Genomic DNA, 18,479 nt, shown 5'->3' on the forward strand with positions numbered 1-18,479 from the left:
TTTGTTCAGGTCTCTTTGAGGCCTCTTTGTTCAACAAGGCATACATAAGGCCTCTCTTGGGCTCTGGTTGGTTGGAATGTGGCGGGGCCAAGTGGGGGGCTTATTCTTCCAAGGCCAGAAAGGAGAACGGGCCAAGTGAGGAGGGCACTTGCCCTACTGCCAGCCCTGACCCCTTGGGGCCTCTCTCTTGGGACTGCCCTGCCTACTGAGGATGGGTTGGGAGAAGCCTTTGCAGAGAACTTCTCTCAAATTGACACTCTCTGTTTATTTTTGCACCCCTAATTACCCTTTCAACTTCCCATGGCTTATTTTTAGAGGTTTCCCATCCACCTCATTAACAGCTCGTAAGAGTTCCTGTCTCATATTTCTACCGTTTATACCCTTAATTAAACACAGTGGCCTTTGTTATCTCTGAGTAGTGGCCTTGTTAGAATTTAAATAGGATGCCTTGCATATTGGTTAACTGCTTTTTAAGCATTCCGTCCCTTTCCTCCAACCCTTTTGTGTGCCACTGGGATATCTAGAGCCTTGTCTCCCGGGGGCTCTCTCTGTTCCCTTTGGTTATTCTTTTCCTAATCAAGGGCTGGTGTACAAGAAGCTTTGGGTTCTGGCTGCTCTGTTTTGTGGTTTGGCTTTGTTTTCTTTATTTTTTTTGGTGGGGGGGAACCCTTGGCCTCCTTCCTCTCCCCCTCCTGGAGTTACCAGGGAAGAGGTTGGTTGGGACTTTTTCAAGCTTTGCCATCCCATGTGTGAACAGAACAGTGATAGTTAATTAAATGCACACCAGGACTCAGATCCCTGACCTTAACACCTGCTGATCCTCCCACCTCATCAGGAAAGCGCTGCCTAATTACCTTTTCCTGCTGGCCCAGTTTATTTTCAAACCTTCTTAGTGGGACTGGCCAAAATATTGAAGGCATCCATCATCAGAGGCACCCGATCCCAGGTACCACCTCGCAGAGAGAGGGAGGCCGGCACGGCGCAGCGACAGCTCTCTGGGGACACAGTGGCATGGGCCCAGGTTGTTGGGATAGGAAGGAAGATGTTTCCCCAGCAGTGTCTGGGGGACCTTGGAGGAACCTACGCTTTAGGTAAGGAAGTGCAGCGGTCTGGCCCTCATGGCCTGGGCTCAGTCTGCCTGTGGAGCTCACAGCCTCTCTGGCAAGAGATAAACATGTTGTTGCACTGATGGCTCAGGGACAGCCGGTGGGATGCAGGTGGAGGGGGTGCCTGAGCCCTGCGGAGTCAGGACAGAGCAGTTAGGGTGGGAGTCACCTAGGCTGGAATCTCAGCTCTCTCCCTTGGCTTTGGGCGATCGACTTGACTTCTCTTGCTTGTTTCCTTATGTGTATTATGAAACAGTACTTAGGCTACCTACCTCATAGGACTGATGTCAGAACCAGTCAGGTCGCGCATGAAAAGAACCTAGCATGGAGACTGACACATCACAGTCACTTAACGGATGACAGCTGCTATGATTAATGTTGGTGTTATTGGAAAATAGTGGTCACTGCAGTCCTAAGTGGCCACTCTAGACCATAGGTGCAGTGTAAGGACTTAAAGAACCTTCCAAATATGCATTCTCTTTAGCCCATTTCTCCCAGAAACAACCCTGGGTTCTGTGGATGGTGTAGGATGATTCTGGGACACTGTGATGATGTTGATTTTAGCCTGTAGGAGAGAGAGGTCATCTACTCATTCATTCATATTCCCAATTTATCCAAAAAACATTTATCAAGCACCTACTAAGTGCCCGACACTGTGCAAAGTACAGTAGGGGCATCAGCTCTCAAGTGGCCTCTGCCCTTTTGGGGAAGACCCTCCCTATAATGGACATCAGAGTGAAACGTCTTCTAAAAGAAGAAATGAACACTGGACTTACAGGACAGAGAAGAAGGAGCTGACCTGGGACAGGCAGAACTCAGGGAAAATGAGGGAAGGACATTTGAGCAGGAACGTGAAAGACCAGAAAGGTTTCCAGGGGCAAAGGAGGGGTTAGAAGAATACTCCAGAGCAAGGGAACAGAGTGAGCACAGGTGTTTGGAAATGCTGCCTGTGTGAAGAGAGAAGGTGAATGGGTAGGGTCACGTGGCACTGAACCAGAATGCCATAGAAAGGAATCTGAAGGAACGGGGCCAAAGAGAAGGGACAGTGGACAAAGGCTCCAGAGAGCTCGCTAACTAGGACTGTGTGAACATAGACTGGGTCCCCACCTTTCATGACCAGGGGACCCCTCCCGTTAATTTACCCCCATAGATCTCATTGGATTTCAGCCGTGTGACAAATCATATTTTTTTTTTTAATTTTTTTTTTCAACATTCATTTATTTTCGGGACAGAGAGAGACAGAGCATGAACGGGGGAGGGGCAGAGAGAGAGGGAGACACAGAATCTGAAACAGGCTCCAGGCTCTGAGCCATCAGCCCAGAGCCTGACGCGGGGCTCGAACCCATGGACCGCGAGATCGTGACCTGGCTGAAGTCGGACGCTTAACTGACTGCGCCACCCAGGCGCCCCAAATCATATTTATTAATATCCGTGAGGCTGTATTGAGGTAAATGTACAGTTTCTAGTAGTTCTTTTAAATTTTTAAAAATACTTATTTGAGGGGCGCCTGGGTGGCTCAGTCGGTTAAGCGGCTGACTTCAGCTCAGGTCACGATCTCACGATCTGTGAGTTCAAGCCCCGCGTCAGGCTCTGTGCTGACAGCTCAGAGCCTGGAGCCTGTTTCAGATTCTGTGTCTCCCTCTCTCTGACCCTCCCCCGTTCATGCTCTGTCTCTCTCTGTCTCAAAAATAAATAAACGTTAAAATTTTTTTTTTTTTAATATTTATTTGAGAGAGAAAGGGAGTGTGTGAGTAGTGAGGGAGTAGAGAGGGAGAGAGAATCCCAAGCAGTCTCTGTGCTGTCAGTGCAGAGCTGGATGCAGGACTCGATCTCACAAACCAGGAGATCATGACCGGAGCCGACATCATGAGTCAGACGCTTAACCAACTGAGCCATCCAGGCGCCCTAGTAGTTCTTTTAAGTTCTTTTATCCAGGATCCCTGGATAATCTGTAAATGTCACTTTGGGAACCAAGGTGGGTAGAGAAGTCAAGGAGCAGAGCTATACAGCCTCCTTAGTAAATGCCTGCAGTCATCCGGGGCCAGAGGTGAAGGGGCAGAGGTGTGGTTGCTGAAAGTCAGGACGGGTATGAGACCGACTGGGTGGGATGGAGAGGAATTGGTGAGTGACTGGGGCTGAGGAGAGGGAGGAATAGAAAACAATTTGGAGGCCCTGGGCCTGGTGGTAAGAATATGAGTGGTGCCATCACCAAGAGAGGGGGCCCAGGAGGGCTGGCAGCCAGAGGGAGGACAGTTGAGAGTAGGCCGCGCTGAGTTTGAGGTCCCCAAAGTCACCCACCTGGAGTTCTCCCACAGGAACTTGGGAGCTTGCGAGGCATCTCAAGACATTTTCTCATGGCAGGAAAACAGACTCAGCTGACCTCCCGTCCTCAGACCCAATGCATAGGACTAGTAGGTGGGACTAGCACCCCTCTCACCCTCTGCTCCAGTCAGTCCCTGATTGCAGAGACTTCCCTAAAATTCTCTAGGATCTGTCCATTGGAAAAGACTGGGTTAGGGAGAGGGGTGGGGGTGGGGGCTCTGGAAGAGGTGCCAGGCCGGGGCAGCACTCCCACTCCGCCACTGCCTCCAGTCCCTGCCTGTGCCCAGTCTGAAGTCGGCTAGTTTAGAACAGATGCTCACAGTCATGATCAACCTGTTTGCCTCGGCTTTTCCTCAGTGGTGACGCAGAACAAGGGTGCAGGGAGGGAAGCAGATGGCTTGCCCTGCTGCAGTAGGGACTGAATTGCAGTGTCATGGGTGGGGGGGGGGGGGTGACTGTTAGGGCACCGGGCAGAGCTCCCACCTTAGGTGCCTTTGCCGCTAACACCCCCTCCTGTTCAGACTGACAGTGTGTGGTCCGTAGGGCTGCCGGACAGATATCCAGGGTGGGAATACACCCACCCGAGACTGCCCAGGAACACAGCCCTCGGTGACTACCCACCGTGTGGAATTCAGAATATGGTCACCCTGTGAGCCGGGTCTGGATCAAGGTCTTCATGATTAGGAACAACCGTCCCACTCCAGGTAGAGCCAAATCTCAAATCCTGGGACCAACTGTTCCTCAGAGCCTGGGTCTGGAATTTACTGGCATCGGAATCATCCACCAGCTTGTTGATGCACCCATGCCTAGGCTCTACCCTTGGTGCAGTACACCAGGATCTCTGTGGTCTGCAATTGACATTTGGAGCAATGGCTCCAGGCGGTTCAAGTACGCAGTAAGGTTTGAGAGCCGCTGCTGGAAACCTTCGCCATTAGCGTTATGCTTGGGCTTCTAGAAATTATTTTCTCAACCACACACTTGCCGTTCTGAATCTGGATACCTGACTGTGGTCTTGGCTCACGTGTCCCCTCCCAGGCGGCAGGTGCTTCCTCTCTGACAGGCCCACTGCAATGGGGCACCTGAATGTGTAGGGTGGTGGGAGGGAGCCAAACAAGGAAAGACCTTCGATCCTCGCCACGGGTGGAGGACAAGAGCACGTGTGGAGACAAGGCAGGGCACACCGGGGCACATAGTATGGGCCAGCAGCTGCTTCAGGACTGTGGTGGGGGTCTCCCCTGCCCCAGGCTGGGGAGGCTTTTCCAGGAGGTGGCCTTAAAGAGTGAATGTTTATGTTTATATTTCCCAGGGGAGAGGAGGGCATCCTGATTAAAGAATCTACATAAGTAAAGCCTGAGGAGAGGCGGGGTTGCCTTTGGAAATGGCAGTGGGGACCCATGAGGCAACCTGAACGCCAGATTAATCCATTACCAGTTTCATGTAAAGCAAAGTCCTTGATAATATTTAACATTTTATGCAAGCAGTAATCATTCCTTTCCCCCCAATGGGCAAAAGGGGAGTCAGTAACAGTTTCTGAGTAATGGTGGAATGTATTCTAAAGGTGTGATGATAATGAAACTACCAGGGAAGTGAAGACTGGCATTTTAGGGGCTGAGAAGTAGTTGTCTAGGGGCCAAACCTGATCAGTATGCCTAGTGGGTTTTGTTTTTTTTTTTTAATTTCAATTTGAATGTCTTTAGATAGAGCTTGCCCCCTCTGGTGCCCACAACCTGCCACTCTACCTTTGATTTACAGCCTTACACATTTATGCCACCTGCTTAGCCCCTGACATCTTCGTGTTTCCAATCGCTAGATGGGCACAGAGGCGGGAGAGAAGTGGGAATCCCAAGCAGTGGAGACTATGGCAGTTAATCTAGGAGGGAAGCGATGGTCTAGAGTGGGGTCAGTGAGACAACACAGAGAAAGAAAGAAATGTGGCATTGTGGCGCATGTAGGGAGAGAAGGGAGTCCGGGATTAAACACGTGGGGGAAGGCTACTGAAGTCCAAAGACAGCAAGAGAGCCAGCTAGGCTGCAGCAGGACGTCCAAGGGCCTTGTGTATGGCAGGTGGCAGTTTGGTGCTCTGGAGAGTAATGGCAGCTGGGGATGGATAGGCAGCAGCTGGAAGTCGTATGGGGCTGGGGGGTGGATGAAATAGTGTAGACAGCTGGGGGAGTACAAGGACTGGGCCTGGGGGCCTTTCCTCTCTATGGGTATATGCCTAAGAGTTGGGGTGGTTGCAAAACTGGCTCCGTGATAGACGCCGGAGTCAGGAGAGAACCTCCAGGAGGGAGGGCGAGCACACAGGAGACGCTCTGCGAGATGGACTGTGAACACCTGCTTGCTGTACTGAGCTGTGGCTTTGTGTACTGGTGGGAGGGCCAGGGGGGACGGTGTCCCTGTGGTTTGGCTCTGCTCTAAGCGAGAGCACCCTCAGGTGGTGGGGCTCCCGTGTTTGACTTCGCCCCGGGGGCTGCACGGACCCCCCTGTGCAACCTGGCTTTGAACCGGACCGTGGAAGGGTGGCTCTCCTCTGACACGTCCCTGTGCGTTCTCCGTGCAACTGGGGTTGGCCAAAGCTGAGCTGTCGCCGTTCTGGGCTGGCTCACCCTGTCCTGCTCCCAGGCAGCCTAGAACGCCGTGGCCCTCCTCCGCTCCTCAAGCTCTGCGAGGTAAGCGGGGCTTGCAGGAACTTTCAAGTCTGCCTCGGTCACTCAGACTTCCACTGGCTGGTTTTCCATGCGGGTTTTAACCGCTCCGTCTCCTTGCACCTCGGTGCCCATAAGGTTGTGGACACCGGCTGCTGAGCTGTGGATGACGGTGGGAAAACTCACTCTGGGGGTTAGAGATGGAGTCTGGGATGAAAACTACTCCGTGCTGCTTGGCTTTACATTCTTCCCCAAAGCGCAAATCCAGCTGGTTTGTTCCCCGGGTTTGTCTCTGAGCAGTAGATCTGGTATTTATAGAGGACCGAACCGAGGGCCAATCAGCTCAGAATGGAAATTCCTGAGCCTGAAGTTCTCTGGAGGAACTGGCTTTTGGCTTTCCCTCTCCCTGGAGTTCAGCTAAGGTTTTCTCTTGCAAACTTGTAAGCTCTGAGGAGTTTGAAGAAGCCTAAATGGAGGATCTCCATGAAAACACGGACTGTCCTTCTCTTGGCATGGACACCTGGTGTGCTTTTCATAGTCAGTGGCAAGAAAGTGGGCAAAAGGCAAGGAGAAAGGAACCCGGGGCTGGGGGCCAAGGGGGAGCTGCAGCGGCCGGCTCTCTGAGGGTGATGGGCATTGTCTCCCGTTCCTTCGGCCTCTGGGACCTCCCACTTCTGAAATTATGTGCCCGTGCTAACCCACTGGGCAGCAACCAGAATTGGTTGTTTGCACAGACCTTCCAGCTGCAAGGAAAAGGGATTGTGAGCTCTCTGACATTTCAAAAGACAGCTGGAATGAGTGAGATATCAACGGACACATTCGTTAAATGTCACCACTTTTGTTTCTCCTCAACGCTCAGTGCTTACGTTGTTCTAAATTAATTACCCAGCCACTTGATTTATTCTGTACATCCCCCTCCCCGCTCCCTCCCACCCTCTCCAGGCTTGGGAGCGGCAGGCAATGCAGTGTCACTCCCTTTGTTCTCAAGTTACTCAGCTGTGAAAGGTGAGCAGGCCTTCAAGGAGGGGGGACGGGGTCCGGGCGACGCTGGCGGCTGCAGTTTGCTCCCGGGCTGCAGACCCGAAGCTGAGCCTGACCACCGCAATCAATGCAACTCCACCTCTGGCTTACGGATGGGGGAAAGAGGCTCAGAGAGGTTGAAAGACCTGCCCGGGTTAGACCGGGCTGAACCCAGATCTTCTGGCTCTGGAGTTTACCAAATGTGATGGTGGTGAAGAGATGACTCCGTCCTCACGTGGCACATCTGGTAGGAGGCAGCACGGCATGTCGGGTAGCCACTGGGATGGAAGAGAACGGAGAAGACAGTTCTACCCTTAGTTTCCTGGCCAGGGAGAGAGCAAGCTGGAACATCAGGGAAGCCACGGGTTCAAGACCAGGAGGCACAGGAAGAGCCTCTCTGCGTAAGAGATCAGGCATGTTTGGACCATCTGGAAGAGAGAGTTGGCGGTCATTTAAGGAAGACAGTTGGGAAGCTCTCTGGTTCTTTGATTTCACAATCCATTTTAACTGTGCAGTGTCATTGTCAGTAATGTCTCCAGGGAGATGAAGGACTGTGGTCCCAAGGGGCAGTAGGCCTTCCCACCGTGATTAGCAAATCCTCTGTCATCTCAGAGACTCGCGTTTCCAAACACACTGAGAATTTCTAGCCATGGGTTTCCATTCCTCATTGTCGCAGCCCCAAGGATCCCCACACACCTGGCTCAGACATAGACCGCAAGGTAAAGCGACAGAGAAAAGAAGAAATGCTACATGTCTCAGGATGCCTGAGGCACCTGCCCACATCGGTGCTCTGCGTCTCTTGGGATAGTCCTTGATGTGTCACCAAACTCCCCCAGTCTGTGCAGGAAAGAGAGTCCCCTAGGGTAAAGGAGTCACACACCTCCCCAGTCTGCCCCCCGGTACTAATTTACTGCCAGTGAGCTGTCCTCAGCTGGGGCCTCTGCAGGAGGCTCACCCCTCTGGTACTGAACAGGAGAAGACGTAAGAAGGGAAGAGAGCTGAGCTAGCCCGGATGCGTTCCTATTTGTAGAGTTCCTCTGAACCCTCTGAGTTCTTCTATCTGTTCTCTCCCGTGGCAGCTCACCGTCGATTTCCCTTTTCATCAAGTCTGATGGCACAGGCTTTGTTTGGAGCTGCGTATCATTGAGCGATGAGCCCTCTTGCTGTTTCTGAGCTTCCCAGTGGAGCTGCTAAGTTACAGCAAGCTTTCACTCTTCCTGGCATTGTCCGACACAGGACACGTTTATGAGGTGACTGACTGGGGTTGGGTGTGATGAGCGGACTCCACAATTCTTTAGCTATTCCCGGAGGAGGAACTGATGTGAGGGATCAATGCATGTGCACGAGTGCTGGTTCACAAAGAGGCCACTGAAGGGCTCTCTCCAGGAAGGAACGAAGTTGAGGTCTCAGAGGATACATTTAGGATTGCATCATGAAGGGCATATGAATAGACAGATGGGTTAGGCAAATCTTCTCCAGGCTTACCACATTTAAGAGTAATTTTCTATTTATGTGTGTGTCTCCCCTGAATTGTGAGCCCCTTGAAGAGCTGTGTTTTATTAGAGGGCAGTTGACCATCATGCTTAAGCACGTGAACCATGGGGTTTAGTTATCTGGGTTCAGTTGTATGACCTTGGCCAAGTTTCTTGACCTCATGGGGTTAAAGAGAAAATTAAATGAGAATGGATGGAAGGTGCTTAGGACAATGCCCGGCATATGAGAAGTGCTTAGTGTTTGTTAGTTGTTATTACTAATGTGTGTGCCCTCAGCCCTAACATGTTATCTGATGTATACTAGGTGCTCAACATGTTAATTGAGTGAATACCTACGTGCATGCAGGAAAAGAGATTAACCTGCATTCATAGGAGTTAGTGCAGCTGAAGTTCTTGAGTGTTCTGGGGCTGAGTAGGGCAAGAGAGAGAAGTCGGGCTGTGGGGTTGAGTTTGGTTAGCAGGTTGGGAGTTGGTCCAAGACATCTGCAGTTGGGGGAGATGAATTCCACAGGAAATTGGCAAGAATTGGGTAAAAGGTCTGGTTAGCCAGTTACACCTCCATCACCATGCTTGGTCCTGCACCAAGTAACAAAACATTTGTTTATCAGCCAAACCCCAGAGGTAAGAATAGGTTTGTGGACAGAATGTTAGCAAATGGCACCTTACAGGTGACTCCTATAGGACACTTTACAGTGCCCTCAAAAGTTGGATCCCTGTTAATACTACCTAAAGGTATGTATTGATTCAGTGCAAGCCCTATCAAAATTCCATTTTGGGGGGCATCTGGGTGGCTCAGTCAGTTAAGTGTCTGACTCTTGATTTGGACTCAGGTCATGATCTCTCGGCTCGTGGGTTCGAGCTCTGCACTGTCAGCATGGAGCCTGCTTGGGAGTCTCTTTCTCCCTCTCTGTCTCTACCCCTCCCCTGCTCATGCACTCTCTCTCTCTCTCTCACACACACACACACAAAACAAGCTTTTTTTTTAAATCCCATTTTTTTTGTAGAAATAGATTCATGCTAAAATTCATATGGAATCTCAAGGCACCTTGAGTAGCCAAAACAATTTTGGAAAAGAACAAAATTGGAAGATTCACACTGCCTACTTCAAGACTTCCCACAAAGCTCTAAGTAATCAAATTAATGTGGTACTAGCATAAAGGCACACATATAGGCCAATGAAACAGAATAGAGAGCCCAGAAATAAACCCTCACATATATGGTCAAATGATTTTCAACAAGGGTGCCAAGGTCATTCAATGTCGAAAAGACAGTCTTTGCAACAAATGATGTGAAAAAACTGGATATCCATGTGCAAGAGAATGAAGTTGGACTCTAATCTTACAACCTCTACAAAAATTAACTCAAAATGGATTGAAGACCCAAGTATAAGAGCTAAACCCTATAAAACTCTTAGAAGAAAATATAGGGGGAAAGCATCATGGGATCGGATCTGGCAATGATTTCTTGGATATGACACCATAAGCACAGGCAACAAAAGAAAAAATAGACAAATTGGACAACTTCAAATTTTAAAACTTTTGTGCATCATAGGACATCATCAACAGCAACCCACAGAATGGGAGACAATACTGTATTGGTAAATCATAAATCTGACAAGAGATTAATACCTTGAATATAGAAGAATCCTAAGAACAACAACAAAACAAATTCAGAAATGCGCATTGAATCACTATATTGTGCGCCTGGAACGAATATAGCACTGTGTGTTAACTATACTGGAATTAAAATTTAAAGCTTAATAAAATAAAATAAAAAAACAAGCAAAGGACTTGAATAGACATTGTGCAAAGAATATATACAAATGGCAAAAAAAACACATGAAAAGATACGTAACATCACTAATCATTATGAAAATACAAATCAGAATCACAATTAGATACCACTTCACACCCATTAGGATGCCTACCATCAAAAATACATAAAAAAAAATATAACAAGTGTTGGTGAGAATGGAGAGAAATTGGAACCTTTGTGCACTGCCTATGGGAATGTAACATGGTGCAGCCACTATGAAAAAGGGTAAGGCAGTTCCCCAACATATTAAAAATAGAATTACTACATGGTCCAACAATTCCACTCCAGATATATACCCCAGAGAAGTGGAAGCAGACACAGGAAGAGATGTTTGTACACCCATGTTCACGGCAGCATTAGTCACAAAAGCCAAAAGGTGGAAGCAACCCAAATGTTCACTGACAGATCAATGGAAAAACCAAATGGGGTATATCCATACAATAGAATATTATTCAGCTTTAAAAAGGAAGGAAATTCTTGCCACATATTACAACATGGATGAACCTTGAGGATACTCTGCTAAGTGAAATAAGCCAGGCACCAAAGGACAAGTATGACACGATTCTACTTACACGAGCTACCTAGAGTGGTGAAGTTCATGGAGACACGAAGTAGAATGGGCGTGGCCAGGGGCTGGGGGAGGTTGGGATGGGGAGCTCTGTTTAATGGGCACAGAGCTTCAGCTTTGCAGGATGGACAAAGTTCTGTGGATGGCTGGTGGTGATGCTTGCACAACAGTGTGAACATAATTAAAGCCGCTGAATCGTACGCTTAAAAAGGGCTGAAAGGGTAAACTGAAGGTAAATGTATTTTACCATGCACGCACACACACAAAAGGCAAGCACAGGCAAGGGGAAAAAAAGAGGCGGGTCCCTGCGAATGTGGGTGAAAATAGACTTGCGAATCAAGTTAGGTTCAAGCGCTTTGGATTAACTTGTGAAGAATCGTTTTATGAGGCCTTGATTGATCTGTTTTTGTTCACCCGCAGCCTCATCGATCAGCTTTGCTTGGGCACACCTCCATTATTATTCACATCGCTTTCTTTTTCCTTGACCTCTAAATCTTGATGGTTCCCGAAGAAGCCCTCTCTGAGACTCTCCTTGTCTGCTTGTACCCACGTGGCCGTGTCAGCCTCCTGTCCACATCTCATTTGGGTGTGTAAGCTTTCTATAAATTAACATCTCACGCCTGACCTCTCTGCCAAGCCGCATCTCCAACTACGGCTGTCGGCTGCACATCCCTCCCGCATCTCAAATTCAGCTGGCCAAACCAGACTTATCGTTTTCCCTTGTTCTGCAGAGTTTCCAGTTTCTATGGAAGCCTCCATCATTTTTCTGGTGCCTCAAGTGTGAAAGCCTTCAACACTCTTGAATGCCCTTTTCGTCTCCCTGCCTTCCAGATCTGCTCAGCTGTCCGCCCTGCCATGCTGTCCATCCGTGTTCCCCATGTCCCATACAGGTGCCCCTGTCTCCCTGTGTGTGGCCTAGGCCTAGCTTGGCCCTTCGCCCCCTCTTGGGTGGATGGCTGCAACTGCCTGGAAGCCCCTTTGCCTCCAGGCTCTGCTTGTGGGCTTGCCACAGGCTTGCCGGTGGTGCTGCTGTGAACCAGCCAGAGGAAAGTTGGGGGAGGCCAGTCCCGTGCCCTGCACCAGGGCATCAGACATCTGAATGGGGCTCACTGCAAAGAGGGGTGGGACACGGGACAAATCCTGAAGTCCTGAGTGGCCTGTAGCTGCAAAACAGCCTGAGGCGATGAGGCTGGGCGAGGGGATGAGGTGTGGCAGCTAGACAGATTCTTGAAATCAGGCAAATCTTGCAGTTCTGGGTGATCAGCCCGTCTGAGAGCGGAGGCCAAGCCGGCAGTGGAGGAAGGAGGGCAGCGAGCCCACTTTGTGGAGGCAGCTGGCAGGAACGAGGCAGGGGCCAGGTCTAGAGCCTGGTGGTTCAGGGCTCAGAGTAGGGGAAGGGAAGCCTCCCCGGGCAGGCGTCCAGCGTCTGGCTGGGGCTGACCAGCACCAGCAAGGTGGCGGCTGTGCTCAGGGGTTCCTTGTCTCCCCCAGATTCAGGTGCTTGGTGGCCCTGGGGATTCCTCAGCTCCGGGCCTTCACCAGTATGGACCCCTCAGCCTGGAATGTGCTCCCCCCTCACAACCTCCACATCCCCAAATCCTACCCATCCTTTAAAGCTCTAGATCAGACACCCCTTCCTTCTCGAAGCTGTCGTTCTGCCGAGCTATGATATTCTTCTGTGGCCACAGAAGTCCACGCCTCTTGGGGCGCCTGGGTGGCTCAGTCAGTTAAGCGTCGACTTCGGCTTGGGGCATGATCTCACAGTCCGTGGGTTCAAGCCCCGCATCGGGCTCTGTGCTGACAGCTCAGAGCCTGGAGCTGCCTCGGAGTCTGTGTCTCCCTCTCTCTCTGCCCCTCCCCTGCTGTCTCTCTCTCTGTCTCTCTCTCTGACTCAAAAGTGAATGGACATAAAAAACAAAAACAAAAACAAAACGGAGTCCACACCTCCTGTCCCGCACACACCACTTTCTACCTTGGACTATAGTTACTTACATTGCCAGTTTACTAGACTGGAGCTGTTTGTGGGCAAGATTCCAGTCTGAGGCTAGCACAGTTATGTGGCTCAATATAGTCCTTGATGTCATTTGACAACGAATAGACTATATCTTCTCTTTATATGAGTTTCTCTGAATCAGATATTCAGTAGCTGTCACCCCCCCACGGGTCTGCTAACCTCACTGTGGTCATCCTGAGTGCGCACCGATTATTTCCAGGTCTTCATCCCCTCGGCACTTGAACACCTGTAATTTGGGTGGCCACATGAATAGTTCTGGGCAATAAACCGTGAAGGAAAGGGACATGTGTCACCTCTGGGCCAGAGTGTTGAGGCCAATAGGAGAGCCTTCAGAGAGCTCTTTTCCCTCAGGCAATGTTTGAGATGTTGGCTGCTCTGGTGCCCCAAGTTCCCCTGAATACCTCCGATGAGCAGAACATTCCCCCCAACCCCTTGCTGACCTGTGACGGGCATGGAACACGAATGAGAAGTAAGCCTTTGTTGTTTCCAGCCACTGAGGTCTGAAGGATGCTATGGCTGCATAACCCAGCCCGGCCAGCCAGACACATTTACCCCATCGCTTCATCTGCTCTAGATACGAGCCAAGCTACACATCACCGAACCCCGCGGCTGACAGGTGACCTGACGGGAGGCAGAAGCCAGGGGAGGCTGTGCGTTTAGGAAGCAGAGTGCTTCTCTCAGCAGTTCGGCTCCCTTGGTGGCATCTCACTGCAGAGCGCCAGTAATTCAGATGCGGATGCGCAGGAAAGGACAGTACCTTTCACTCTCCTCTCTGTGGGCTGCTTCCTAAATTAATTAAAAGCTGGGGGTGAGTGGAGAGGATATTCTATTAATTCAGAATGTTCTTTTAAAAATTTCCAGCCTGCAGTAGGATTTTTCTCCTCATTCAGCCAAGTGGTGTTTCATGAGAGTAAGCAGGATTCCTCTCTGGGTGGGCGAAAGCATGGCACTTTCCAGGTTCGAGCGTGCAACCCGCTTCCCTGGGCATCTGGAGGGGCTGTTCGCTTGTGGAGTTGAACAGCTCAGGAGACAGCACAGTCCCGTGCACCAAATGCTCTGGGAGCCATCAGCTTGACAAAACGCAGGTGTATTCCAGGCTCTTGGGGTATGCAGGGATTCCTTGGGCGGAACAAAAACCAAACAAGCCCTACCGCTGTACCTCGGACGGAAGGGAAGTGGTTATCTCTGTGAAACAAAGCTTAAAGGTAAAAAAGCTCTGCAGTGTCCTGTGTGCATGCAGACGGCTAAACCTCAGGAACATACAATGACAGAGAAATGGGGGAGAGACGGATATTTAATTGAATAAAAACTCCAGGCTGTGACAGGGGCGGGGAGACACGAAGCAGTAATGAACAACATAATTTTTTAGATGATGATGCAATTAGTTAACATCCTGAATATGTGAAGGAAGGGGGAGAGGCATCTTTTAGCCCAGAAACACTGCTAAACAAAGAAGGGAACTTTGCTTTAAAACAAAAACAAAAACAAAAACAAAAACAAAAACAAAACACTTCTATATGCAAAAGGCCCTGATTATCATGACTTGAGCAAAGCTCAAAACGCCAAGACAGGAAAGAGGTTTCTCCTGGCAGAGAAGCTAACAAATGAATCAACTTTGTATTTCATTTTGTTCTGAAACTTGTAATTCATTTTATTCTCATCCGCGAGGAAGAGGTATTGGGCTAATGACGTTGGCAGACATTCAGGTTCATTCATGCTGTGGGTTGAGGACTAATCTCCCCAGAAGATGCTTGGGGGGTGAGGCTCCTGCTGCTGAGAGCCTCCCTAGCCTGGGCTTTCCAGGCTGTAGAAACTTACCAAGGTTGCGACAGTGGAAGTGGCAACTGGGTCGGTGGTGGGGGGCAGACCACAATCTGCTCAGGAAACCATCTCCCAAAACCACAGGGAGATTCGCTTGTGTGGGTCAGCTGCTTGGACATAAAAGGAATGTCTGAGAGCAGTCACTATCCCACCCTTCACACCGATCACACTCCCTCCTCCGAAAGGGTCCAGTGGTCATTCTCATGTGCCTAAGGGTTATGAGGATGGCAGCTGGACATGTGTTTTGAGCTCACTTCTGGAAGGATCCTCTCACACTAATTTCTGGGCTGTGACCCAGGAAACTCAGCTGTCCCCTTCCTAGTTGCAGGACCCACAGCATCTGCCCAGTGATTGAGATGGCCCTCTTTATGGAATCAGTCTAGAGTCAAGAGGCAGAAGAAAGTTTATGGCCTGTTGGAAGTCTTGTCATGACAAGAGGTTTTTTGTCCTTTTTTGTCATGACATGAGGTTTTTTCTCCTACTGGAAAGAACATCCAGCCACAGTACTGCCCGACCAGGATGGCCTATCAATCACAAGACATTTGGGGAGAAAGCTTATCTTTATACAATGACTCACATTAGCTCCTAGCCTAAGGCTCAGTACAGAGTAGAGTTTGGGTTTATCTGCCTTTACTTTTATGAGCTGAAAACTTCTCTGGCCACAATATCCTGGTCATCCTCATGTCTAGTCTGAACTCTGGGTAGAAGACACTGCCCAAAGTCGTATCAGCAGAGAAACCTGAAAACTTGGCTTAAAGTGAGGGTTACTTTATTGAGTTTCTGCTCCTAAAGCACGTGACATATACAAAGAATAAGACACAAGGTGTGTGAGTAGCTTTTCCGTTCTTGACCTTCCCAATGGCAGAAGAAGGGGCTCTTCAGCAGACTTGCCTCTTGAAAGTCACACACACACGACTCTGGAAGTTGGCATTGTGTATTCACAAGATACAGTGGCAACTCACCTCCAGCAATTTACCAGGGCTATACAGACTGAGATTAAGCAAACCAACTTGAGTTATAGGGGGTTGGTGGGAAGGCCACTAGTAACTCAACAAAAACGTACTATGACAATGCAGAACACTTGAAACATTTTTTTTTTTCCTAAACTGAATTTGGCCTAAAGTAGAGGTCTAAAGGAGAAAAAAACCGAAACCTTCACTACCACTGAAACAAACACTGAAGTACTTAGTAATTTATAGAACTAAAGTTGAAGATGAACATTGTCCCAGAGTCAAGAGGGGGTGGAGGGCGCTGAAATACTCTTAAGTTGACTTTGTTTCAATCAAGAAGATTCTCTTCAGAGAAAAATGGATTCCAGCTCTGACTTGGATTAAAACTCCCCATTTTCCAAAGAACATTTTATCCAGGTTCTTCTCTGATCTACTGAGGCATTTGAAACAGTTGCTTGATACTTCATGGCATTTTAAAGCTATGCATAACACAGAAGTCATTCTGGAACCTGGGTGCCTTCTTTTCTTTACCACGAAGGTTATTTCTGAGAACAAAGATCTGTTTTCAAACAACTGTGGTCATTAACTGTGGTGTGCCAGAAAACATAGGGCATGTTTAGTGTCGGCAGAATCCTTCCTAAAGAAAGTGGCTAAGTTCCCATGAGGAATCAAGACATTCATTCAATGCATGAGGAAAGTCAACGAGGAAGTGGGGGAAGGAGCCCTCACAACAAGCGGAAGGTGCACAGACACCTTGGAGCCCCAGTGATTTCAGCGCAGGACCAGGAGTCTTCATCTCGGTCTGTGTCGCATCAGCGAAGAGCTTCCAAGGGTCATAACTCGCCTCGTAAAGGCTCGTGGCCCGATCTGCACCCTTCGGCGGGCCACTGCAGAAGCAGCCATTCTTCCAGTCTGCTTCCTTCGTCTCCAGGGTTGTGGAGCTTAGTGGAGACACAAAACTTCAGGAACTCAAACCACCTCCCCCGAAAAGGCGACTATTTTACATTGTATTTTATATGAACCAACCTCTGGGCTCTCCACTCTTCTTTCTTTCCTACTATTTCCCCCTTCTTTTCTTGGCAGCAGATCCATAAAAAGTGAAAACCACAGAAAACATCACCTTGGGAGACAAAAACGACTAAGACAGGTCCAGCCGCTCGACAAATGTCTTGGCCTTGACCTACACAGGAGCGGTTAAGACTCGTGCTACCGCTGCCGCTGCTCCTGCGTAGCACTGTGTTTGGACAGTTGAACAAGTGCAAAAAAGAACGTCGCGGAGTCCCCTCGGTGTCGCCCGGCCGCGCAGCTCATGGTGTGGGAGGTGGTTTCGGGGACGGGCAGGAGCTCTCACTGTCAAAGCTGGCAGCCCGGCCCTGCCACTGCGGAGAGGGGAGAAGGCTGGTTATTGATCGCCAAGGGGGTTTGCATTTCAACTTTCAAAACTTCTCTGGCCCATGCACTGAATTCACCTTTCCCGGCTTTTCATAAGCTTTCTGGAATTTTGCTGTCAGCCATGCAAAAACAGAAGGAAAAGAGCTGTAGGGCTTCTAGTTTGGAATACCTGATTTTTAGAAAAGACCTACTGCAGAGATAATTAAAGCTTTCTCCACTGTGCAGTGTGTGTGTGTGTGTGTGTGTGTGTGTGTGTGTGCGTGTGTGCGTGTGTGTGCGTGTGTGTTAATGAGGTGCTATGACTGGGCCATTTCTGAGTGCTTCAGCCATTTCTCACACTGAAAATCAGATTATGTTAGCAGCAAAAGAGGCAGTCTACAGAGTATGCCCTTATTGCCAAGAACCCATGATCATGAATTATTAGCAATTTGTCTGGGGGCTGTTAGCACAGCTACAAACCTGATATTGCTTTAGCTCTGTGCTCTCTTTCTTAGGCTTAATGCTTCCTATGGGCATTCGCACCCACCTTGTGAGGAGGTGGCAGTGTGAGGGGGGCAGCCCGTTCCCCTTTCTGGGGCATCCCCTTCCTTCTCCCATCTCACAGGTTGCCCCCTCTCAGCCCCACCCTGCCCCTGCTGTCAAAGTCGGTGATGTAATGAGGCGTAATGGAGTGAAGGAGAGGGCTGAGGATGAATGGACCCGCGCCTGAGCCATTCGACCCTTCCTTCAATTGAAAAGCCAGTCATTCTGGAGCAATGCATTCTGGGCAAAAATCTGACCCCGGGCATATTGTTGACCTGTCTTGCGGCTGTGTAACTTCAAAGTGAGGCAGTGTCCACTGCTCATTCCATCTTTCTTGTGAGCTGGGAAGACCCAGACCTCTCCCAGGTGCCCGTGGGACAATGCTCCAGAGAGTCAGGGAGGGAGGGGGTCGAGATGGCCCTTCGGCACTGAAGTACAGCCCTTCCACTTCCCCCGAACTTTGGGGGTCTCCATCGTGGAATGATGGGCCGAGTAGAAGCTATGCTGTGCATTTATGCATGAACGGGGGGCGGGCTGAGGAAGGATGCAGTTCTCCCCACAGCACAGCCATTTCTAGATAGAGCTGAGCCGCCTGAGGAGCAGACCATTTGCCAGCCAGCATTTCCTACTGGAAACCCACCGTGCTGAGGAGAGACCCAGACCAGTGGAGAACCTCCATGCTCCCAATTCTATGGAAAGCCCCTGCCACCTTCCCTGGACTTGGTCACTTAGTGCTCCCTGTGCTGGCTAACCAGCAGATCTTCATGACTAGCCAAACACCGGACAATCCGGTACTGATGACCACTGCCAC

General features: G+C 49.7%; 1 protein-coding gene and 1 long non-coding RNA gene across 11 annotated transcripts in view; one reads left to right on the forward strand and one right to left on the reverse strand.

Annotated features, from left to right (window-relative positions):
• The window catches only part of LOC147578264 (uncharacterized), a 107,711-nt gene that overhangs the window by 56,899 nt on the left and 32,333 nt on the right, over positions 1-18,479 (forward strand). The window lies entirely within an intron of this gene.
• SYT6 (synaptotagmin 6) overlaps positions 15,552-18,479 on the reverse strand; it is a 60,793-nt gene continuing 57,865 nt past the window's right edge. For 5 of the 9 annotated variants that reach the window (XM_025934933.2, XM_025934930.2, XM_086717893.1 and 2 more), the window contains exon 7: positions 16,942-17,133. In XM_025934933.2, the coding sequence (XP_025790718.2) occupies positions 17,062-17,133 (72 nt within the window). In that variant the 3' untranslated portion in view covers positions 16,942-17,061. Of the gene's footprint in view, positions 17,134-18,479 lie in introns of all 9 variants that reach the window. The other 4 variants (XR_015255006.1, XR_015255005.1, XM_086717892.1 and 1 more) reach the window with 2 other exon arrangements.

This window comes from Puma concolor, chromosome C1 (assembly GCF_028749965.1).
Source record: "Puma concolor isolate L17-30 chromosome C1, mPumCon1.1.hap2, whole genome shotgun sequence".
Taxonomy (NCBI): Eukaryota; Metazoa; Chordata; class Mammalia; order Carnivora; family Felidae; genus Puma; species Puma concolor.